Here is a 24,005-nt window from a genome sequence, read left to right as displayed (position 1 = left end):
TCGGTGAGGGTTTGCATTGGTGCTGTCAGTTAAAGTATTAAAGTAAAATTTCCTTTGGACTGTAGGTTCCGTGGTCCCAAACTGTATATTTTTATAAAATATGCATAGCATCTGTAGAGATCCGAGCAATATATAATGTTAAGAATAATGCCACTACATGTTGATTATTGTGCAATAATAATACACAGTTACATAACTATTTAATGCATTGCTTGCTTTTTCTTCTGTAGGAGAAAGTTCTTAGGTTCTATGCAAAAACCTTTTCTTCTTCTCCATTTAATATGACGAGAGATGTCTATACAAGTTTAGGTATGTGCATTTAATTACATTTAAGACTTCATAAGTCATGTATTTCCTGAAAATCAGTTAACTTGTATAATGAATCTGTATAATACAGTCTGTTTAGTCACTATTGTCATGGAGATGAGGTGTTTGTTTATTTTTTTCTCCTTTTTTAGCAAGACACTTGGAGTTGTACTTTCTTTCCGGAGAATATTCTCTTCGTGTTTCAGCTGGTCTGGATGTATCTAACACAGATGTAAATCGTTTACTTAAAAAGGTATAGGTGAACTTACTGTACCTTTTTTATCATTACCTAAACATCAAAGTTTATTTTTTTTTTTTTTATTTTAATAATTATATTTTCAGGTCCGCCTTCTGAATGAGTACCAAAAGGAAGCTCCATCTTCCTGGATTCGTCATCCAGAAAAGTATGCCACCTTTGAAAAGCTGTCACTGTTTATTAATGTAATAATTTTTGACATATAATTAGATGCGTATAATTTTAGCAAAGAGTTGCTTACAGGATACACAGATGACTGGTCAGTGATAACGGGGGAATAAAAATAGAGGGTGGGAAAAGTGGAATAGGAGTAGTCATGGGTCATATTAAGCTTCTTGCTTAGCTTTTGAAGTGTTCTAAGTGCTTTTTAACAAAAAAAAATTGAAGGATTTATGAAGTAACAAGTGTAATATTTAGCACTTAGAAAATATGTGATAATTTAGGAGAATATGCATGAATGTTAGCATTATTTTGCTTCATGATAATACTAAGGATTAATATCCTTACGAGGTCAAGTTCAACATAATGTTGTTATTTATGATCTATCTGAACAAGGTTTTACAAGAAATTTGTTCCTAAATATTACTATTGGCAAGATTTAAGTGATTTTTTTTTTTCTGTTCATTTTTTCCTATTTGTGTCATAAGGTACATGGAAGAAGTAGTGGAGAGTACCTTGTCACTTTTGTCAGTAAAACACGAGGCTAATCCAGATTTTTTGAGTCCAGTCTACTTCTTGGCTTTGCTAGATATCAAAGCAGTATGGTTTAAAAAGTGGACGGTAAGCAAAAAAACTCCAACCCAACAAACCCTAACTTGTTCATGTCTGACATGTATTTTGAAAAGTCTGATTTATGACTGTTATTATCACAGACCTGTTGTGTTCTCCTAACAACCTATAATGAGCACTGTAATTAGGGAAGTCCGTTTTGTTTGTTTGGTTGGTTGCTTTTGTTTTTTGGCATTTATGTCCTTTGCCCTTTAACACTACTTTCTCCCTCTATGTCTATTCAGTTACAAGTTTTCATAAAATTACCGAGAAGTTACTGTGCTTCGTTACTTCAGTTCCTTTGCCGTAATCAGCTGATAGCCATAAAAAGATGCAAATATTTTTCTGGAAGAAGTGATGAGCATGAAAGCACAGTTATATATATGATACACTGCATACAACTTGCTAACCTCTAGTGGACATCGTGCTTTTTGCAGCCTACAACTTATAATTTAGGATTTACATAGCGATGTCAAAACACACAGTCTAACAATTCAGTGTAGTTATTGTTTTTCTGTTTTACTGCATGTTCTGCTACACGTTTTTGTAATTACAATTTTTTTTGTCATCTTAAATGTACTGAAAACAAAAGCTCAGTTGAGTATAATACTGGCTTACACAAGCTGGAGTTCAGTACATAGAATATGTACTGTGTGCAGGATCCCTAACAGAACAGAATTGGATATAATTTCTACTTTTTAATTAAAAAATAAAACATATGTTTAAAGTTGACATTAGGTCTTCTTTGTCATTTTAGCATGCGTATTACAGCAGAGCAGTGGTACTTAGGCTTTTGGAAAAGAAGTATAAGTCTTTGGTAAGTATTTCCCAAGGCAGATTTACTGCTTTGAACACAGTGGTTTAAACTTTTTTTTTTCCCTTTTATTTCCCATTTTGTCAGAGGTGTTCCATGTTGTTTAGCTAGATGAACGTTTTGGATTTTTTATTTTTTTTTACTTTGCTGAAATTTGAATTTCTCTTTTCATTGTTAAATGAAAAGCAGGGTATGTGACCAGCTCTGTGTTAAGGGAAATTTGTATGTTTTATCGCAGGTGTTCAATAAAGATTATTATTTATTAAACCCTTGTGTTACATTTGTATTTAGAATTATTTCTGACAATGTATAAAAATAACAAATGGTGCTTGAAAAAATATCATAAAGACTCCATGCTGAATTTGGATTTTTGATGTGTTCTTTAAGTTGTGATGTGAGGCATTAAGGATTCAAAGTGTCAGCAAGATAAATTGGGAAAACTTCTCTATGTAGATGTTAATATCACATATTCTGTATGGGCAGATCTCTTCACTAGGATGGAAGCTTCATTGCTTTCACTAAGACCAATGTAAGTGTGGAATCCATTCATATAGACGGGACTTCGGCTATGTTTTGTAAAATCTTGTAATACAAATGAAATACGATGTAAACTATATGTGACTGATAAAACCTTAAGATGGGAGGCAAGGGTACAGCTATGATAATGGTACATAGCACTGTAATAGCACTGACAGCACCCAACAGCCAAACTTAGAGTTTAGTAAGTGGTGTATTCAAAACAAAGTTTTCCCCGTGTGGAAAATGAAGATCTTCCATAGTAATGACAATATGGTAATCACATATTGCTATTAACTTCTCAAAATACTTGCATGTTTTCTGTACTCTTCTTTGTAGATTGTCTTAATGCTTATGGAGCTGATAGTGTGGTAATTTAATAATAGTAATGTATTTTAATAGCCCTATAAAATTTTGCTTCCTGTTGGTTAACACATCCAAAGCACTGAAACATGAGGTAACTGCCGTGAAGTGGATCTTTAAGTTCTTATGTTAAAGGACAGTACTTGTACACAAGAGAGAATGAATTTATTGCAAAATACCAGGTATTTTATTATTTTGTGCTTTTTTTCCACAGATTAATGCAGCTGTCCAGCAATGTCTTGATTATTTTGAATTTTGCAAGGCAGTAGTAAATAAAAAATCCAGAGTCAATGACTTCTTCCAGCAGGACTCTAGTGAGTATCTTTGCAGTGTCTTGCATTATATGCATGTACATCCACATTCTCTAGGTCAGCAGTGTCAAACTCATTTTCACCAGGGCCACATCAGCCTCTCGCTTTCCTTCAAAGAGCCGAATGTAATTTTAGAACTGTGTGTAGTTACATTCATACACTCCTAATATTACATTTGGACTTTTGAAGGCAACCGCAAGGCTAATGTGGCACCAGTGAAAATGTGTTTGACACCCCTGCTCGAGGTCTTTGAGCATGCTGCCTCAAGAGGAAGACATTCTATCTGTTCTTTTTTTTTCCCCAAATATTGTATGTGTGCTGTTTGAGAGAACAATAATAGCGATGTCTAGTTACATAAGCTGTCTGTCTTTATATACAAAATGAGCCATAACGTTCCAGCTAGTAGCTACGTACTGTGAAGTAAACTGAGTCAAATTCAAAACCTTTTTTTTTTTTTTTTTGGTTAAAGGTGATAAACAGAACTTTTCTTACACTGGATCAGGGTTGCAGTATATCTATTTTGTTCATTCACTGTGCCTCTTGGGAAGATTGTTGATCTATAAGCAAGGCCGAAATCTCTTCCCAGTACAGCTGAAAAATAAGAAAGGTAAGGGCTGAGGAAAATGGAAACTGTTGGGCAACACTTTATCCATACCTGATACATGTTTCCACTTCAATAGTCTTAACTGCTTAGCAATTCTGTGCCTGGAAACCTTTCTTAAAGGATGGTGTAGGTAATTTTGAGCATCAACGCAGTTTTTTAGTCTTTGATGGATATGGTTGAATAGATTAGTTTTGTCCTCACATTTAATATGTTAATTTCATGTTGAAGGAGAGTTTAATCAGTGCATAAGTGGTTCAGTCTTTCTAGGTATGAATAATATCTTTTGTCAAACCAATTGGTAGAAGTGGTTGGAAGAGAAACTGTTTTTCAGGTGTGAAACAAAATCTGTATTTCAAGCTAATTGCAAGCTGAGAACAATTACTTTGAGCTTAACCTTTTAATATAATAAAGGTAAAACAATAGTAGCGGAAAAGGTCAGTACCTGTGGAACTGAGGTGCTAATAAAGATAGAAGATAGGAGATGGAAAAGCCCTTGGACATCTAGAGAAATCTGCATATGGTTGTACATTGTGCAGCGCTGGCAAATGCCAGTGTGTGACAACAACTGTAGTGTTCCATTACATCAGTATCTGTATGAATTCAATATGGAATTCAAAACATCACTGGATACTAATTCTGAGACTTGTCATTTGAAGGTATTTTATACTTCTGGTTTGAGAATTGGGATTTAATAGAGCCAATGTAGAACAATTGTGAAGAAGAAACTTCTACTAATCGAGTACTTTGTCATTTATGGATTATCCGTATAACATGATTCAAACAGTGATCCATTGGTGATGATTGCTTTTTTCTCTCCCCTACAAAAGCAACAATCTTACCATCTATCTCCTTAATGCTATCCTTTTCAGCTTCATAGGTAGCAACCCTTTCCTCAGAAATTGTCTGATTTATTAACATAATAATATTATTAAGCTTGGAGCAATAGTTCCTGACCTGCGTTTAGCTACATTTGTTGCTTTTGTTTGCAACCTGAGGAAGAGTTTTCTGACAGCTTGTCTCTTTTCTAGTTGTTTCAGTAAATCTAATGGCAAGGTAATGCTTTTTCCTACAGTTGTGTATATTCAGCATTTTTAAACTTTGGCTGCCATCTGTTTCAGTGTCAGACAGGGTAAAATTGAAATAGGCTAAATTGGGAGCAAGATCAAGCCTTATAAGTTGATCACAAAAGACCTTGATAGCGTCTGAGGGACGTGCATGTAATTTGCTTTATTAGTTGTACATATGTTGATTTCCTCAATAAAGCAAAACATTGTTTATATGTATTTGCAAAATCCATTTTATTGTTAAAATTAAAGTTACACTTTCATTTGCAGAGTACTTTTTTTTTTTCTTTTTTTAATAGATAATATATCCATAACCGATCTGTTGGTATTATTTACTCAGCTTATTTATTGTTCTCCAAGTTACCCAAAGGCACCTGTGGCAGCACATGCAGGTAAATGTTTGGTTTTAATATATACTAATATATATAATTATAATGAGGCATGTGGTAACTTCTTTTGCAATTTTTAATTTGGGGCTGTTATTTGTGCAGATTTTTCTTTCATTGCTCTCTTAACTGTCCTTCTTCCCTCTAACTGTGTTAAATCAATACTTAACAGCATTATAATTCAGAATATCTACATAAATCATATAGATATGTTTATGTAAGTTAAAATGTAAATAAATACTTCTTGTGTTCACCAGACAATTATTCTCCAGCAAGTCTTGTAATGGAGATTCTGCAAGTTTTTTGTGATCAAACAGGATGTACTGCTGAATGTTTATATACGGATGCAGTGATAGATGCCCTACTTCATCCTGTTCAAAGTTTACTGAGTGGCACAGAGGTTTGTAATAATCTTCCAAATAGTTTTAAAATCTATAGAATGTTATCATTTTTCTGCATTTTCCATAGAGAAGATTTATTTAGTCACATGGTAACTTCTGTAGTATTTTCTGCATTAGCTGTTATGTCTTAAATAGTGTAGGCTGTCATTATGATTGGTCTGACAAACTTGGTTTTCCTGAAATCTTTTGAATAGTAGTAAAAATTGTGCTGTAGTGAGACTGCTTCCTTGGGAAAATCATGTAGCTTAAATTTTTTTTTTCTTCTGATGTTTCTGTGTGTCTTTTGGATACTTCTTGGATGCTTATTTGCTCTACCTGCTTTTTAAAAGGCAACTCACTTCTATTCTCGTTTTTGTTTTGTTTTGTTTTGTTTTTTTAAATTGAGCTGGCAATTTCAAGTATCCCCAGTAATTAGCATAAGTAAAATATGTAATTCTTCCTGGAAAATTATTATTTTCTGAACTGGTAAAAGGAAGAGGTGTTTTTGTTTGTTTGTTTGAACATTTCTACAACAATTGTCAAAAACTTGGGAAACCTTATGTATCTTGAAAGTCTAGTTATGGTTTAAGCCTGTCCTATTCTCTTTGTTTTGACTGAGATAATTTAATTGACCGAGGTGACTATAAGTCTCAAGACACGAGAGGTTGTGAGTCTGAAATACCCATGGAGGAGACTGACCTTTCTTCCATAAAGAAAGCTTGAGAGAAAATAATGGCTGAGAAATTTTAAATTTACTTTCCGAGACTCACACTTACAAAGGCAGTCTGGGTCCCTAACTTAAATACCTCATTTAGGTTCTTAAAGTTGAATTTTGTCAGTATCCTTCTGAATATTTTTTCAGTGCAGTTTGTTTATTTTTCAGAAAAGACTCTTTGTATTAATTCCTGAAAATATTCCAATGCAATTTCAAAAGTGTAAACAATCATTTCCCAAGTAAATATTTTAAAGTGTGTATTTCTGTAAAGCTTAACATCATAGTCCTGCAAAAACTTGATCATGTCAATAATTTAGCTCTTCTGTGGGTATCTGTACTGAGTACAGTAATGTTACTGATTTAAGGCTATCTATGGATGCTTTTGTAAGATTAACACTTTAGGTTGTCTTGTTTTTACTGTACATTGCAAAAATTTAGTGCAATTTTTTTTCAAGTACAAAAAAATGACTTGAGCCTGAATATGCTTTGAATAGTAATAGTCAAATTGAAAAACAGTACTAAGGGAATGCTTCATTGATTTGCTCTGATGGAGGCCTGCGTAATCCCCCAGGTGATCTCTCTGGTCACAGGGTGCTCTAAAGCATATACAGCTGTCTCTCTTCCTTCTTATACATTAATAGTTAAAAAATAAATTATCTCAATGTTTGATAGTTCTTCCCTTTTTTTTTTGTTTTGTTTTTGTTTCTGTCTTGCTCAGCTGTCTCTCTTAGGTAGCCGAACTCTTCACAAATTGTAAGCCCTCCTGTGATTTGGTAACTGGTCTGTTTAGTAAAACACTCATGTTAAGGAATATTTAATCCAAGGTAGCTGTAGTAGGTTGGTTATGTGTTGTGAATCTGGAATACGTCATGTTTGTTCTAACAAAAGTGCAAATCTTTTGCATTGCAAAACAGTAGCTAGAAAAGGTAAACCATGTCAGAGTGACCCTTTTCCTCTTTTACAAGAATTTGAACTATTTTTTCTTCCCAGTCAAACCATTGGCACTTCTTGGTCACCCAGGAACCCTAATACTGAACTCTAATGCTGGACAATGCCTGTCTCAAAAGGAAGGTTCTGGCCATGTACGCATCTTTTTTCAGCTCATGTTATGGGTGTGGGTGTCACTGGAACTGCATATGGTTGTATGGTGGGCTTAATGAGCAGACACAATGCTGTTATTTTACATTTGAGCTCTGAATTCCCTCAGATAAGTGCAAGCCTTACTTGCCTTTTAGGCAGAGTAGTATTGTGTATCTGTAGTAGAGAGGCAAGGGGAAACTCAGTGGCCATGAGCACTAGTTGTCAGGCAGATCAGTTTGTGGACAGCAGTATTGACCTTTTGGGCTTTGTTGCCTCTGAGTTGCTGCTTAAGCATAGCTGGTGAAGAACAATGTATTCACTTTTTAAATAAACAACATACCATGTTTTTGAGTTCTGTTTTGGTCTTGCACAGGAAAAACAAAATAATAACACTCTTGAAAACACAGTGACAGCACAGTATGTTCCTTTCTTAAAATTCTGAACAATAATACCCAGTAACCTAAAAATAAAAGATCAAAGAGATTTTTTTAACTCTCTGTCACTGAACATTTTAACTGAAAAAAAAAAAAAAAAGCCAAAATTGTATTTTTCTCTTGGGTTACTTTGACCACCAGCATTAATAGTAAATTCCTTAAGTTTTAAAGTAGGCGGTTTAGTTTTCCTCTGTGCATTATTCAAAATGTAGAGTTACATGTAAGAAAAGAAGCAGAAGCTGGATTGCATAGCATTTTTAAAATAATTTCTCTTGTGAGTCCAGCTGTCCTTGATGAATAACAGAAGAGTGGAAAAGATTTAGGCAGTGGACTTAAACTTAGGGACAGTGGTGCTTTATTCCCCATTCTGACACACTAGATATTTAGCAAGTGTTATGGGGAAAGTACCCCCCCCCACCCAGCTCATTGTTGCCTAAACTAATTCTCACTGTTGGCTCCACTCAGTTGTCCTGGGTGTGGACAGGAGAAGCTATCAAAGGGGACTTCTCACTTTGAAAACTGTCCTCCTTCTTTGTAAGTATATTTATGCATAAATCTTAGAAATTTGGAGTGTTTCTCAGTCCCTGGATGAGAAGGTATGCTCTGGCTATCTCATGACTGTATATTATCATGGCATATGAACAGTAACAGACTTTTGGTGAGCACCTTTAGGACACTACATAAATCCTACATAATTACAGCTACTGTTGACTGTCACGCCCTTGGCACATCTCCTTGTCCCCTCTTCTGGGCTTGGCAGCCTGGGCTTGGGACAGCACAAGCAGTGGTGTGGATGTCCAGCCTTGAAGAGAGCTCTTTGAGAAAGCTCTGCTAGGAAGCCTCAGCAGAGATCACCCAGTGATGCCTCTGCTAATGTGCCTCAGTGTGGACTCACTCCATCTTCCACTCAGGAGTGATTTTTAAAAGGAGATTCTTGTCCTCATTCCCTGCCTGTACTGTGTTGTAGAAGCATTGAAGCCTACTGTCCCATTGATCTGGGTTGTGACCCACAGACATGATTTCTTGGTTTGCTTCACCTCAGACCTGTTTTGTCACTATAAATCCAGCTGCATGGTGATCATTGGGCTGTATCTGACCCTGGTTACTGTGACTGGAGCTGACCTCAACTCACTCACTTGAGTTCCTGGCTTAAGCTTGGACCTCCCTCATCACTGTGAAGGGGAGCTAGACTGTTGGGTGGACCTGGTTACTACCACTATACCTTGTCTACTCACCTTGCTTGGGTGTGGTGGGACTGCCTGTCCATCTGATGGCAAGCCATTTCATCTGCCTGCTTTGTTATCATGATTAGCTCATGGCTTCTTGTCTCTTGCCAAGCATATGCCACTGCTCCACCCTGACAGGCTCTTCATGGAGCACCCATATTCTCCTTGTCTGCCGTTGGAATATTGACTTCACATATTAATAAGTAATAGCCAATTTAACATTCATTTCATTAGTACATTCATTAGTCATGGTACCATACCAAGCAGCCTGAATCCCAGTGTTAAATGTTCAAGTTCCACTTGATTACAGCCTATTTTTGGCTGTGCAGTGCTCTGAAGTGAGTAAGAAATTGGTAGAGGATTTCTGCTTTGCTCCGGTGGGGAAGACTTGCCTCACAATTCCAAAGCAAATGTCTGTTTGGTCCTAAAGGTAGCTGGGACATGAGGTGGATGCAGAAGATCTTGGGAACCAGAATTTCATTTCTAGTTGAGAGTTGCCAGCACATGTGCAGCAATGAGAGAATTAGCATGTTTCTCACCTTGATTCAGGTATTCTTCTTATACCCCTAGAAAGTGTACCAAGAACCTTTCCACATTCATGGTAGTGAAAGAGAAAAATGTGTGTTTTCTATATCTGTGCAGTCATTGGACTTCTGCCATAATCATTAGAAGTGAATTATTGCCATTTGTGAATGAAAAATTCTATGTAATGGTGTTTGAACATAGGCTGTTTACTTATTTTGTTTAAGCCATTAAGCAACCATCAGGAAGGTGACCTTCACGTTCTGCATACGTAAGCCAGGCTTGAATAAACAGCTTTCACAAAAGCATTGAATTTATTTTTTTTTTCCCTTCCAAATAGGTGTATATAAATTGCCTTGAAACCACTTTAATTGATGTAGCTGATATTTTGGCAAGGATTGCTGCTGTAGATGATGGTCTTTCTCTTCTTCTTTATGGAGAAAATGAAAAAACTGCTAAAGAAAATCGGTAAGAGTGCATTAATGAATGTCATTAGTGAGTACTTTAATGAACTGCATTAGTGTTACAAGACTCATTTTCTTTTTTTTTCATTAATCTGTAATGTGGTATGTTTTGTTTATGTTTGGTGTAAAATATCTGATTACCAAGTAAAGTAGTAAGTGTTTCAGAGAATGTGTTAGAGAGACGTTTATGTGTATAACTAGGTGAAACAGCAATTTAAAGAAATACTTTTATTAAGAGGGATTTCCATAGTTTACTTCTTTTTCTTATTCATGTGAGAGCTTTCCTTTCTCTGAATGTAGCTTCATTGTATTCATAGTACTTCTGTTCAGGCCAAAGGCCTCTCTTCTCTGTTTTTTGTTTGTTTTTAGAATATTCAAAATCAACATAATTTATTGAAATAATAGATTTAATATGGCATTTACTTTTCAATACATCTAGCAGAGACAGAGCTTGTATCAGAAACTGTCATTTGTAACTCTGTACCTAACTTAGGATCTCTGTGATCCTGTGGGTAGTATATTGTTGGCTGATGCTAAAACCTGAAACACGACAGTAAAATTGAGAGTGGCCTTTAAAAATATCTAATCTGTAGGTCGTGAAAATGTTTGGAAAGCGTGTCTTCTAAGTGGAGTAATCTCAGAAATTGCATGTGTTTTAAGGGGAGTTGGAGAAAGAGTTGTTCTTTTTTTGTCACAAAGCTACAAGTCTTCAGAAGGAGATCTCAGATAGGAAAAAGGAAGAACAAAGACAAATTTTGCCTTATAGTGATATCCTTAACACTGATTAAACAGAAGCTAAAATGTTTGTCTTGTTACTCTTCCTAAGTGGACTCCCCTAAAACACACAGTCTCTGCGGTTCATGGCCATGTGGACTGGATGGAAGGCACTGATGCATTTTTGCTTTGTGTAGACTGTAGCCAAAGTAACATCACTTGCTGTACATTTTTTTTTTCTTCTGACTGATGTTACAAGTTATAATTTAGTTGGGCCCTCCATAGTGGGTCATAGTTTCTTTCCATAGTTTTCTTTTCCCCTAGAAAAAAATTAAGTAAGTTTAGTCAGAGGATTTGTTTCAAGGCTTATTGATGACTACAAACCAGAATTTTAAAAGTGTTATTTTATTTCTAGCCCTACAGCTGTTCATATAATTGTTCAGTTTACAAAGAAACTTCTTCATGACGACATTTCTCATTTATCTGGATCCGAGCTTTTGCCAGTTGTTAAAGGAGCTTTCATTTTTGTATGTCGTCAGATGTACAGCACTTGTGAAGGCCTGCAGATGTTAATTCCTTATGGCTTGCATGAATCTATCGCAGAGGCCTGGAAAAAGGTAAGTCTTGTTTTGGATTAGGAAGACTGGGAAAAAAATCTTACTGGAAGAAGTTCATCTTATATAATAGTTGTTATTTGCTTCAGGTTACTTATATTTAAGTAGTGAGATAATGCTTGGAACTAAAAATGAAATTCTGTTTTGCAAATTTTCCTTCTGTATGCAAGTCTAGCAGCAGCTTAATTTGAGTCTTTTGTGCCTTAAGATTAAACCAGGAGCTCTCAAATTGCATCAGTAGACCTGTTGTTTGTTGTCCTTGATGCCAGAGGTCACCTGGCATCATGACAGCCAGTGTCCACCACAGATCTTGTCTTCACACTTGGTTTGGGATATTTTGAAAAGAAAAACTCCTGAGATATATATGGTCTTAGTAATTTTTAGGTTAAACTAGTTTGTTTCAGTGGGAAATATGGAGGGAAAAAAGAAGGTTCCAAATATTTGATCTAAATAGTTAGATGCCATTGTAATATTCTCAAGAGACCGTAACGAAAAGTGCCAGGAAGGAGTTGCTGTCTCAGCTGTGTACTTGGATATCTTATGAAGTGTAGAGTCTGTACTTCAACTTCAGTTAGATCTCTAGTCTAATGCTTTTTCTGCATGGAAGAGCTTGGGTGTAACAGTTGTGTGTATTCTGCTTTCTGTTACAAATTTACTGAACAAGGTGTATTCGCTAGACTTTTCGTTGTTCTAGTAGCCATATGCAGTGTGAAAATTCTTATCCATTACAAAAATTTAGTTAAGATGAAAAAATGACAGCAGGTCCTGCAAGAGAGTTTTCAGAAAGTTCACAGTAAAGTAACATACAAATGAACATTTGAATCATTAAAATAACATGGGTAGCATTTATGTAAGGGTAGCATATAAAGCTTCAGCTTTGGCTTCCAACTAAATTGAAAGCATATATAAACTATAGGTGTTAGAACTCTTAGTGGAACACTAAAATTTAGCTGTGTTATTTCACTTTATACTGAAAAATGGAACCATCTCGTTTTCTTTCTCCAGTGATTGTAAAATATTTTCTTAGAGGAGGATCAACCAAGCTGGAAGAAAAAATTGGCTAAGAAAAATAGAGAGTTTTTTTGGAAATGAGGAATGGACAGAGAGACTGAATGAAAGGGAAAGAGAATGGAACAAATATTCTTCCTGTCAAATGCTGTATTCTTATATGATGATTAGAAATTTAAATAATACGGTCACAATGTAAACTGACACAGAAAATATCAGAAAGATAGAGCATGAATAGGAGACTTAAATCACCAGCTTGTGGGCATTTCTCACAGCATTCATATATGAATATTATTGTGAAAGCGTACATTTTGATTGAAAATAAAATATATTATTACTTACAATCATAATAATATCACAGTAAACTCTGTTTCTTATCAAATAATGTTGCTTTTGAAACTTGTGTTCTTCCTTGCTTTGAGAACTTGAGGATTTTGAGTTAAGGAGTTTAATTCACTTGAAACTTGATATAATTTATGTAACTCAACAATCTGTCTTTTTGTGCTTTCTTATTGTGTAACTTGTCAGTCCTCCTACAATTAACCTTTTATTCTGTTTAATGTTTATCACAGGCAGGGTATTACATGCTTTTGATGGGCATTTCCAGTTATTTGCTCCAAAGCACAGCATTTCCACTTGTAAAAACAGACTTCTTTGCATGTTAAAATCCTTTATTATGGTACAGAACATTTAGACAAGTTGTTTTGACACATACAAGATAAGTAGGTGCAATATGTTGATCTTAAAAAAAATCATGAAACATTTAACTGACAAAATGCCATTTTCTTACATCACTTTGGAGGTCATTTGAGACTGAAGAGCAATCTACATATTCAGGACTTTAGGAAATGAGAAGTTAATACAAGAAATTCCCATTTTCAATGCTGCTGTGTTGATTACTTTTTAAATTATTTGTAGTCATTGTTAAATTTTAAAACATCTGCAGTTTATAAAGTATTTTACCATTTATAATGTAGCAAAAATGACGGACTTTGGACTCCATTCAAGCAGTAGTGAGACTGGTAATTTATTTCCTCCTATTTTACATGTCTCTTGGATTTTTAAGACTGATGGAGAAACCATTTTTTAATTGGCAGATTCTGCTGGAATTATGGGACAGAATATGTACAGATAATAATAAAAGGCAAACTTAACAGAGCCAAGACAACTAACTAGTTTAATAGAGGAATCTTTCATGAATTTATTAAATCACGTTTATAAGAGAGTAAATTAAAGACCGTTCACTTTAATTTGAATGGTGCGATTTACTTTTTATCCCAAGAAACATAAAACAACTTAAATTTTTCATCATTAATATACAGTGTTTTTCACATTAATTATTTTCAAATATCATTTAATCTAGGAACTCCATCAAATATAAAAATATGCAAATGTATTTGTCTGTGTTTGTAGCTCTAATTATATTCATGCCAATACAGATAATATATATAATTTATAAATAAGTAAAATAAAAATTGGCAGAAGTACTTAATAAATTTGGTGTTGAGTTGTTGAGTCCAGAGGCTGTTATGTCCATTACCTGTGACAGAAGTGGAGTAAGGAGTTCCCTTCTGATTTTTTGTTTGTTTTTAATATGGATTTTTGCTTTGGGAGTCTCTAGTCAAAAAGTAAAAAGAAATAGGTTTTTATTATAAGAATTCTAATAAATATATTTTTAAATGTACTAGCTTTAAAATGGTTTATACCCAAAGAAGAAATAAAATATAAGCTGTTCTGGAATAAAAGAGGATTCTGTGCCAAACGATAGAATGCAACCTGCTCATTGGTTGGTTTGTTTGTTTTTTAATAGATAACAAGAGAATGAGCAAGATCAGGAGTTTAAAAATTGTGTAAATAAACACTAAGGATTTATTTATGTATTTATTTATTTATTATTTCACAGACAAGTTTGCTTTCAGAAAGAGTACCCACTCCTGTAACTGGCGTGGAGTCGACTTCATCAATAAGCCTGGAGTCAAAAAACACGTAAGTTGATGGTTAATTTATGCACCTGCGCAAGTATCAGCACACACTGCTACTTTAACCACAGTTGAGGCATTTTATAATCCTGTGTCTTTTTGTCAGAAGCATAGTGGTAGGTAGAGGGAGTGGAATCATCCTGGCATAGGTCTCGGTAGAGTTACAAATTGTTCTTGACCTTTCAGGACTTTCTTGCCTTACAGAGTTGTGTCTAATCTGTGTAAAATTGACTTATAGTTGATTCTCTCTGACTACAGAAATTGGTTTGAGGAAAATGTGAATTAGAAAGCATAAAACAAAGTAGCTGTCAGTTTATCTTATGGCTTTGATATGGTATTAAATTAAAAAGTGGTTCTGCTGAATGGTATCTGCACCTTCAAAATATTATGTAATGAGATTGCCAGCATTCTGGCTGAAAGCCTGATACATACTAAGTGAAAGGCATCCTTCCTTTTATACTAAAACTTCATGTCCCTTTATAGAAGTTTGTGTGCATTCAGATGAGAAATATAAAAATATTTGAGAGCCTGAAAATTCAGGGTGATGCTGGTGGTAGCACAGAATCTAGTTAGTTAAGTAGATTCTTGTTTATACTTTACCATAGATCTAGTGTATCATTTGCAAATATACCTCAACAGTTATTACTTTAGTCTGTGTTGCTGGCGTGTGAACTGGTTATAGCAGTTCAAATCTAGTGGTAAAAAGAAATGTAGGGATGCTGAGCTCTGACTGAGGCAGCTGTTACTAATCACTACCATTGACATAAGCTGTGATTTCCTCATCTAGATTTTTTAATTTAACTATGGAACAAGACATGCTGATATATTTCTGGGTGAAATTTTTGCTTCTGAACATGACATGGCAGGGATTCTGCAGGATAAGTGACTGAAGTTTGGAGTAATGGTTGACTGCTACAGAAAACCTGCATGCTGCTTGCTCATGATAGGAGTCAAAAATGGAAAATGAGAACTAGAGATGAGAATCCAGTAAGCAAATACTTTTAGAGAAGCAGAATCACAAGAGTCTAGTGATACCTGCAGGGTTTGTACCTAGTGAAAGGTGATGCAGTTGCTTCACTTTTTAGGGCATAGAATATTTTGTGGGGCAGAGGGTATCATCATACTTGATTCTTACAATTGCTGTTCTTTCTGCCATGTCTGTAGAAAATATTTTCTGTATACTGCTGTTAGTACATGAAGCTATTGTGTATATACAGCACCTAATTTTAATAAATCTGTATTAAATTCTAGTAGGAGCCTCTTATCTCTTCAAATGTGAGTTTTTATTACTTTCTCATAGTATTTTCACATTAGTGAGAAATTCACTGTCTGCTTTGCCAATTTGTAGATGCCACATTAATACTGTAAGACTTGTCTAGAGTCAGGTAGCATGTCATAAGTACATTTCAGAATGGTGCAGATCCTTTGGATTCCCCATAACATTATCTTCCTGTCCCATGTTCCTACCTAACCTTAGTTTTGTCAGGATGAGTTTGATTGTTTGTACAAAATACAGTCTAATACATATTAGAACTTTCCCAAAGCTTTCTTAAACTCACATAAACACATAAACACAGAGTCCAATGAATGAAGTGTTGTTTTTCTTTTTTTCCCCATGCTTTTTTTCATATCTTTTTTAATTATTATTTTACTACTCTTGCAGTTTGTTATGGGAAGAGACTTTGTTAGATGCCTTGCTAAATTTTTCTGCCACACCCAAAGGACTATTTCTGCTTCATAGTACGGGTGCCTTGAATGACTGTGTGAACTTTATGTTCAGCAGTTTATCAAAAAAACTCCAGGTAAGCATTACAGAGTCTGTGAAGTTTTTATTTCTTGCAATGATTATAATAAAATATAGAAATCAAATAATAAGAAAATAAGTTCAAAAACCATTTTGTCACTAAATTTTTGCAAAAAAAGAATTCAAAATGTAGCTCACAGTGTTTGATGTTGGTGCCACACTGATTTAAGTTTGTCAGATGTTGCTCGTCTTCAGAATGTCAGGCATATATTTAGTTTTTCTGACCTTTAACTGTAAAGTTTGAAACACTAGGAAAAATAATTTTGAAAAAATTCTAAGTGCCTATTGTTCTAGACCACATTGGTAGGTATGTTGAAATCCAGATCCTAGATAATACTTGAAATGTAACCAAAAATCAGATAATATGCATTTTAGGAAAAAACCCCATAATGTTACAGGCATCCTACTGAGTGTGTGCAATAATAATAATAATAATAATAATAATAATAATAATAATAATAATAATAATAATAATAATAATAATAATAATAAATACTAACATTTTTATTTTTGCTGATGTTATATGTCTCAACCATAATATTTTGCACTTAAATTTTCATAAGGTACTTGATAAAGATGTTTGGTTTGGAATTTGACCCTGGTGAGTCTGTAGAGGATAATATCTATGAACTGTTCAAATCTACATACTGTGGATTAAATTCTGTAAACAAGTGTAGGAAAGAACAATATTTAAGAGATCATTAGAGAGTTTCACGCCCTCTGAATAACTAACACTGCTTTTGTATTTGTTACCAACAGGTAGATGAATATGAAGAGTTTGGTAATAGAGTGATTGTTACACAAATGGCAACAACACCGACAGGTGCAGTAGCTCTACAGAGTTCAGGTAAATTGAAGAATTATGTTATTATGAATAGTTACACGTTGTAGTCTTGCATATTAGAAAAAGACAGAAAGAGGCTAAGAAATATCAACTGAGTGGAATAATAACACAGTATTAACAAGAACTGCTTAAATGTCTATTGATTTCTTCTTGGTGGAAATTCCAATTTTTAAGTCATCCACTTATCTTTGATGCAGGTCTGTTTGTTTGTTTGTTTGTTTTCCTTAAGTTATGCAAAATCTTTACTTCATTGTTTTGGAATTTCACAATTTTCTTCTACGTGCAGGAAGACATTTATATCTGTTAAAAAATTAGTTGCTAGCAGTTTGCTAGTGCTTCTTATTGATCTACAGATCAGAATTAATAACTGTTGATTTCTGCAGTTTGTGTGTACTTTTTCACAGTTACTGACTACTCATAGTGAGAAACTGCAAATGCCTAAACGTCATTGGCACTTTTATACAATAGTGAGATGGAACTGAGATTGTCTGAACTGATAGGTCTTCTCATATGTTAACCCATACCAACAAAGCCCCTTCAGATTCATTCTCGGATAACTCAGCTGTTGCCATACCATGCAGCTCTCTAGGTAGTAGTTATGTTAAAACTAGAATCTTATCAATTAACTAAAGCTACTGTCTTAAGTTTATAAGGAAGTCCATGAGGTACAAAAGTTGAAAGTATCCTCTCTGAGAATCTAGAAGTGACTGGTGTGTAGTTAAAATGACTTGACTGAAAGACTGTCAGAAAGGCAGGCAAATTCTGCCAGTCAAGGAAACTGATTGTTATTTGCTTGTTTTTTATGCTTCTGGGATCTTTCAGAAAGGAGGGAGCAGATCTACTTGAGGAGTAACCCATATGTCCTGTTCAGGGTTCTCAGCCAAGTTGCTTCTCATGGCCTTTGGTGTTTAAAACAAATGCTAGACCAAAAATAATCAGTATTCTTTTTCAACCCTGAGAGGAGGTTGTGTAATGTATGTAAAGTTTGCATTAGGCCTATAACTTACATTTGGAGATTTCAGAGTTAGATGGTTATCCTTCTTCAATTTTAATACTTAGCATTTTAAATTCAGCTAGTAGTGCTTCTCTTAAAAAGATTTTTTCAGTCCTTAACCTTTCATTGTGGTCTGTTTTAATTTATTAATGAATTGTAGTAGATCTGTATTTTTAAAACCACACAGCCAGTACTAGCTAGTCTCAGTCTGTAGCAGCTAACTGGTTAAAGAAGGTCAGCAGCTCATTTATGTGGAAGATATAGAAATGTCATCCTACTTTAGTATAATAGTCTACAAACTGTTGCTGTAGATCTTAAATTGAATAGAAGCAGACTGCCGAGGAAAGGTGTTTTGACTAAAGGACTGAGAATAGCAGGGAGAGCAACCTCAGGCAGTCTGTCTTGTGAAATTTTAGTCCACAATGTAAAGAGTTTTGAGAATCTGAGTTAGAATTGTGGTATTCAATGTTTGTTTAATATGAAAATTGTTTTTCTGGTATTCTTGCCATTCTAATTATTAGAATAAAAATTTGGTTTAGGCTTTATAAAGGCACTTGTAACTGAACTATGGGCTCTTTTGGAGTGTGGAAAAGATGATGTGAGGATAACCCAACCTAAATCTACTCCGGTTGACCCTATTGACCGAAGTTGTCAGAAGGTGAGAAGTTACTTATCTTCTGTATTGGTGTGGAAAAAACATTGCTGTATTTTTATTGAGGCTATATTGCTTCTTGGCATGTGAAGCAAAATTAGTGTAATGCACTAGTCAAATGATGACTGATTTAAAGGATTCTTGTGTTTCATGTCAGATCACAGTGCCAAGCATCTGTTAAAGTCAATATGATATAATAAATAACAATAATGACAAAAGTGAAAGTCTTAAAATACTGGCCATCAGTTCATATCTCTGATTACTGTAGTAAGATCAGGCAGAGTGACATGTTTTACAGTACGTTGTGTCTTTAGATTTTAGAAATATGTGATAATGAAAATATTATAATTTCAACATTACTTGTACAGTTTGATAGATAATACATAATTTCAGAAATGCTACTGGACTTTTAGGTTATGTGGACACCTGCTAGGGTTTACAGTCTAGTTTTGGGCAGCTCTAGTTTTGTCGAGTTCAGCTTACAAAGAAGGATAAGAACAAACTTAAAGTAAATGGCAAATAATTGTTAACATTTGTTTGGTTATACTGAACTGATTAACATACTCTTTTGTGCCTCCCGCCCCCCCTTTTTTTTTTCTTTTTCTAGTCTTTTCTGTCTCTGATAAACTTGCTCACTTACCCTGCAGTTTTTGAGCTCCTGAGTAAACAAGATATACCAAATAAACAAATGTATTCACTCCGAGAAGTACCTACAGATGTTATTGTAAGTATAGTTTTTATTTTGAATGAAAATTAATGCTTCTGTGAAGACTTTTGTTTCTGAGAAAATGTTACTGTAATAAAAAGTTTTTCTTCTCACTGAAAGATTTTGAAATTTTCTGCATTTTGTATTATATACAGCATGAGGGCAGTATATACACATATCACTTCATGTTAACCTAAATATTAATTTTGAAATCCTAAAGATAATATAAAATTTGATGCCTACTTTAATGATCAGGTTTACTGACTTATTAAGATTCTGTTTTTCCATGGAAAAAAAAGTGACATACAGAAACGCTTCTGTATGTGCATACAGTTACATGCTGGAAAATGCTAGAAAATATCTATACTCATATTTTATATAATATTGCTCTATCACATTACCTGTGGATTTAACAAAAATTAAAAAAAAGAAAACCAAACAACAACAAACAAAACAACAACCAAACACATCAAAACTTCAGGCTTTCTTAATAACACAGATGATTTACATGCAGAAAAAATTACTAGTTGGAAAGCTACTGATTAAGGCCTATTTCAGTCCTAAGAAAAATAGTATTACCATTTCACAGCATCACAGAATCGCAGAGTGTTAGGGGTTGGAAGGGACCTCAAAAGATCATCTAGTCCAATCCTCCTGCTGGAGCAGGAAAACCTAGATGAGGTTACACAGGAAGGTGTCCAGGCAGGTCTTGAATCCCTCCAGAGTCGGAGACTCCACAACCTCCCTGGGCAGCCTGTTCCAGTGCTCTGGCACCCTCACTGAGAAGAAGTTTCTTCTCATATTTAAGTGGAACCTCTTGTATTCCTGTTTGAACCCATTACCCCTTATCCTACCATTGGTTGTCACTGAGAAGAGCCTGGCTCCATCCTCGTGACACTCACCCTTTATATATTTATAAACATTAATAAGGTCACCCCTCTGTCTCCTCTTCTCCAAGCGAAAGAGCCCCAGCTCCCTCAGCCTTTCCTCATAAGGGAGATGCTTCACTCCCTTAATCATCTTTGTTGCCCTGCGCTGGACTCTCTCCAGCAATTCCCTGTCCTTCTTGAACTGAGGGGCCCAGAACTGGACACAATACTCCAAGTGTGGTCTCACCAGAGCAGAGATTTAGTATTTAGCATTATTTTGTATATAGTTCTTTGAAAGGCAGTTCATTAGGTTTATTTATTTGTCATCTACAAAGCACAGTCAAATTTAACCATTGCCCTTGAGTGGCAGTTAAAATCAGATTTTTTTTCTAATGAGCTAGCACTTTAAACTACTGTTGTGTTAAGGTGTTTGTTTAGCACAAGCTCTCCGTTGGTGGTAGTTTAATTTGTTTAGACCGAGGATATCATAGTAGTGTGTGTTATGTTTGAAAGGGACTTGTGTAGTTCTTTATTGTAGCGCTCTTTTGATGATTTCAGGAGGAAACAGGATGATAAATTTCATTTTTCCAATCCATTCAGCGTTGGTGTGTCCACCAATGGATAGTTCTTTTCTGTCTTCAAGTTTTCTGAGGCACTGGGAGCAGAGGAGGTAGATGTGTGTTGAAGGGAATACATATTTGAGAGCTTTCAGATTGGGGTAGATGTTAAGTAATGATTTTTGTTACTATGTTGTTTTGGCTTTTGAGGCATTTCAGCATTTTGATGGAATTCTTTAGGTGTCCAGAAACAGCAAGACTGATAAGTTTTCAAAGCTCACAAGACAGTTGCAGATATTTTGGATGGGGTTTTTCTCACTTTACTGTGCAACAGTAGGTTTTATAAGCCTAAGCTAGACATCCAAGATAGTTAGCAGAAGGGAAACAGTTCATCTAATGTTAATTTAACATGTAATAGCTGAGTACTCAGAAAACCTTCTGGGTTTACACAGACATGTAGATTTGTTAGAAACATGTCTTTGGGCAGTGATTGCAGAAAGCTAAAGATCTGTAGCTTTGAAAGACATGTTTAAGCAGGTGAAATTAAAAGTAGATGACATCCTACCTGCAGTATTTAAGCTATGCTCTGTCGTTAAGCAGTGCAGATTTACCTGCATGTTTATCTGATTGGACCTTGCATTGGACCTTGTTCATTATCTTCCATCCTAATATTCCAAGTCAGAGCTTGGTCTGCTTTCTCGGTAGTCCTCTCTCTGTGCCTGTGCTTTCTCCTCTTTTGCAGGCTCCAAGCTTTGATGTAAGGATGAGAGGAGAAATGTCCCTTGGCATTTAACTCTTTATATGTGCAAATATCTAAAAAGCCTTAAACCCCAAACAAATCAGTTGCTTGCATTACCAATTTTATGAACAGCCAAGAGGTCAGAGATGAATTGTTTTATTGTGAGTTTTATTGTAAACATACTACGTGGAGAAAGTGCGTTCTTCATAGCCCTCTCCCCTACTGCACAAAAAGCTCTAATAGGGAAAGTATGGTTTCACTGTGTTTTAGATAAGAATGAATTTTATGAAGGCTGTTTACTTTGACAAGTTCTAGTTTGTTTGTTTGTTTGTTTGTTTTCCTCCTGCTGGGAGTTTTACCTGTGGTCTTTTGTCTGTTAAAAACCAGTGCTTTGGTTGATTTCATGAAAGTATGGATCCTAACTATTCTCTAATATCATACTGAAACGACCCATTGATCTAACCAGTTCAATAATAACTCATTCTGCTGTTTCTGAGACTATACTTCTTAAACATAGAGAAAATAAAAGTTTAATCCAGATTAAATAAAGCCTGTAAGGACTTTGTAGTTTGTTTCTTCTGACAGTAGCACAGCAATCTGTCTCTGAGACAATAATGTCAGTGAATGTTTTTACACATTTCTTAGTCTTTTAATGAAACTGGTTCTTCAGAAGTGATTTGGATGTGCAGTGAACTAGAGAGGAAGATAATTAGGTTGGATTTGTGGTAGAAGTAGAAAGCAGCCACAGGTCATGGTCTGTAACATGAGATGCTGTAGGATGAAAGATGTAAGCCTCGACACGCAAACCAAGCCTGGTTACGCTGAGAATAAATGGCATGTTTTGAAGCATGTGGTAGTAACCAGTGTTAGAAAGGGTATTATACTGAAGGGTTTGCTGTTCTTTTAATCAAAATAGATGTATACACCTTTCAAACACACAAAAAACTGTTGAACACTTTTGTTGTGGTTTCAAACTAAACGAGAACTAGGGTACTTGATATGCTAGAATTTTTTGTATGTTTAGTGGTTTATTTTTTTTTAACTATTTTTCTTCCCTAACCTTCTGTATGGTTTGTTCTTGCTACGAGCTTTTATGGTGGAAAGCACCCCTTCTTACAGAAATTTCAATGTGTGTTTTAGTAATTAAGGTTTCATTTTATAGTAAACATCCTTATGAAACTATTATGTGCAAAAAATATAAAACCATACATGAGATTTTTACACTTGTCTTCCTTTGGCAGGATATCATTGACAGGCTTATAATTTTGAATTCAGAAGCTAAAATTCATTCCTTATTCAATTATGAACAATCACATGTCTTTGGTCTGAGGTAAGATGCTCATTTTATATTCTCTGGTCACATTAACTAAATAGGATATAACATGCTTGGATGTGTTGCTTCTGATAAGATAACGTTATTTGGTTTTTATTATGCGTGAAGGTGAAATTCCTCTTTTTTTTAACGTAAGAAGATTAAATGAAAAATGGCCTACAAAATGAGAATAGCAATGAATCTAATCTTATTACCTGTAAATGGATATATTGTAATGCAATGAGCAGTGATAGAAATTCCATGTTGTTATTTTGCCTAGTTGATTGGAAAGAGCATGTTGTAGATCCATTGTAGTGCATAAAAGAAAAATTGTACCAAAATACTAAAAGAAACAAAGTATTTTTTTTTACCATGTTTATATGAGTTATATATGTATATAGTCTCCCTGTACTGATTTTTTTTTCAAATGTGTTTGTCTAATTATCACCTTAATGAAATTCCATCCAGAATACAAAATTCAGCAGTAGTTAGGTCAAAAACTGTCAGATGCTTAACAGATCTGAAAATGTATAAAATTAGTTAGAAAGAGCAAAAGTTCTACTTTTCTCTTTGCTACTATGTAGAAATCAAATATTTAAATATTTATGATAACTGCAACACTGAAAAAATGAACAGTTGTGTGACTGGATGATTTTAGTGAAACATTTGTCTAGAAACATTTCTTTCTGCTAAACATAATACCAGTAGTACAGGCCAAACTGATGTTCTTTAATCATTCACGGATTTACACAGCAATATATTTTGTTATTTGGTCAGGTATCATTGTATGAGTGGCTCACCCAGAGCTGAACTTCAGATCTGTTTAACTTATATGATATACTCTGAGGTCCTGTAACGCACCTTTATAATTCAAAGGAGTTACAAATTTGCTTACTTGAATGTTAAGCAACTTTTGCAATTTAGAACTACATTTTTCTTCATGTGCATACTGTGTTTCAGTGACTTAAAATTATTTTGGTTACTAGCTGTGTAACTATATAGGA

At 34.8% G+C, this 24,005-nt stretch overlaps 1 protein-coding gene across 8 annotated transcripts in view; it reads left to right on the top strand.

Annotated features, from left to right (window-relative positions):
• Nucleotides 1-24,005, top strand: part of TBC1D32 (TBC1 domain family member 32) — a 78,676-nt gene that overhangs the window by 10,918 nt on the left and 43,753 nt on the right. For 7 of the 8 annotated variants that reach the window (XR_010471319.1, XM_065056763.1, XM_065056762.1 and 4 more), the window contains exons 7-23: nt 231-309; nt 459-559; nt 649-710; nt 1,210-1,342; nt 2,088-2,147; nt 3,238-3,337; nt 3,804-3,941; nt 5,302-5,394; nt 5,646-5,788; nt 10,086-10,213; nt 11,339-11,540; nt 14,449-14,531; nt 16,188-16,326; nt 17,088-17,175; nt 18,706-18,824; nt 19,426-19,542; nt 22,931-23,019. Coding sequence is in view for 7 of the 8 variants with exons in the window: in XM_065056763.1 (XP_064912835.1) it covers nt 231-309; nt 459-559; nt 649-710; nt 1,210-1,342; nt 2,088-2,147; nt 3,238-3,337; nt 3,804-3,941; nt 5,302-5,394; nt 5,646-5,788; nt 10,086-10,213; nt 11,339-11,540; nt 14,449-14,531; nt 16,188-16,326; nt 17,088-17,175; nt 18,706-18,824; nt 19,426-19,542; nt 22,931-23,019 (1,874 nt within the window). In the remaining variant the exon portion in view is untranslated. The remainder of the gene's footprint in view (nt 1-230; nt 310-458; nt 560-648; nt 711-1,209; nt 1,343-2,087; nt 2,148-3,237; nt 3,338-3,803; nt 3,942-5,301; nt 5,395-5,645; nt 5,789-10,085; nt 10,214-11,338; nt 11,541-14,448; nt 14,532-16,187; nt 16,327-17,087; nt 17,176-18,705; nt 18,825-19,425; nt 19,543-22,930; nt 23,020-24,005) is intronic. The other variant, XM_065056764.1, reaches the window with a different exon arrangement.

The sequence above is a fragment of the Columba livia genome, chromosome 3 (assembly GCF_036013475.1).
Source record: "Columba livia isolate bColLiv1 breed racing homer chromosome 3, bColLiv1.pat.W.v2, whole genome shotgun sequence".
Taxonomy (NCBI): domain Eukaryota; kingdom Metazoa; phylum Chordata; class Aves; order Columbiformes; family Columbidae; genus Columba; species Columba livia.
Note: the sequence above shows the minus strand (reverse complement) of the source record. Positions and strands in the feature narration are given on the sequence as shown.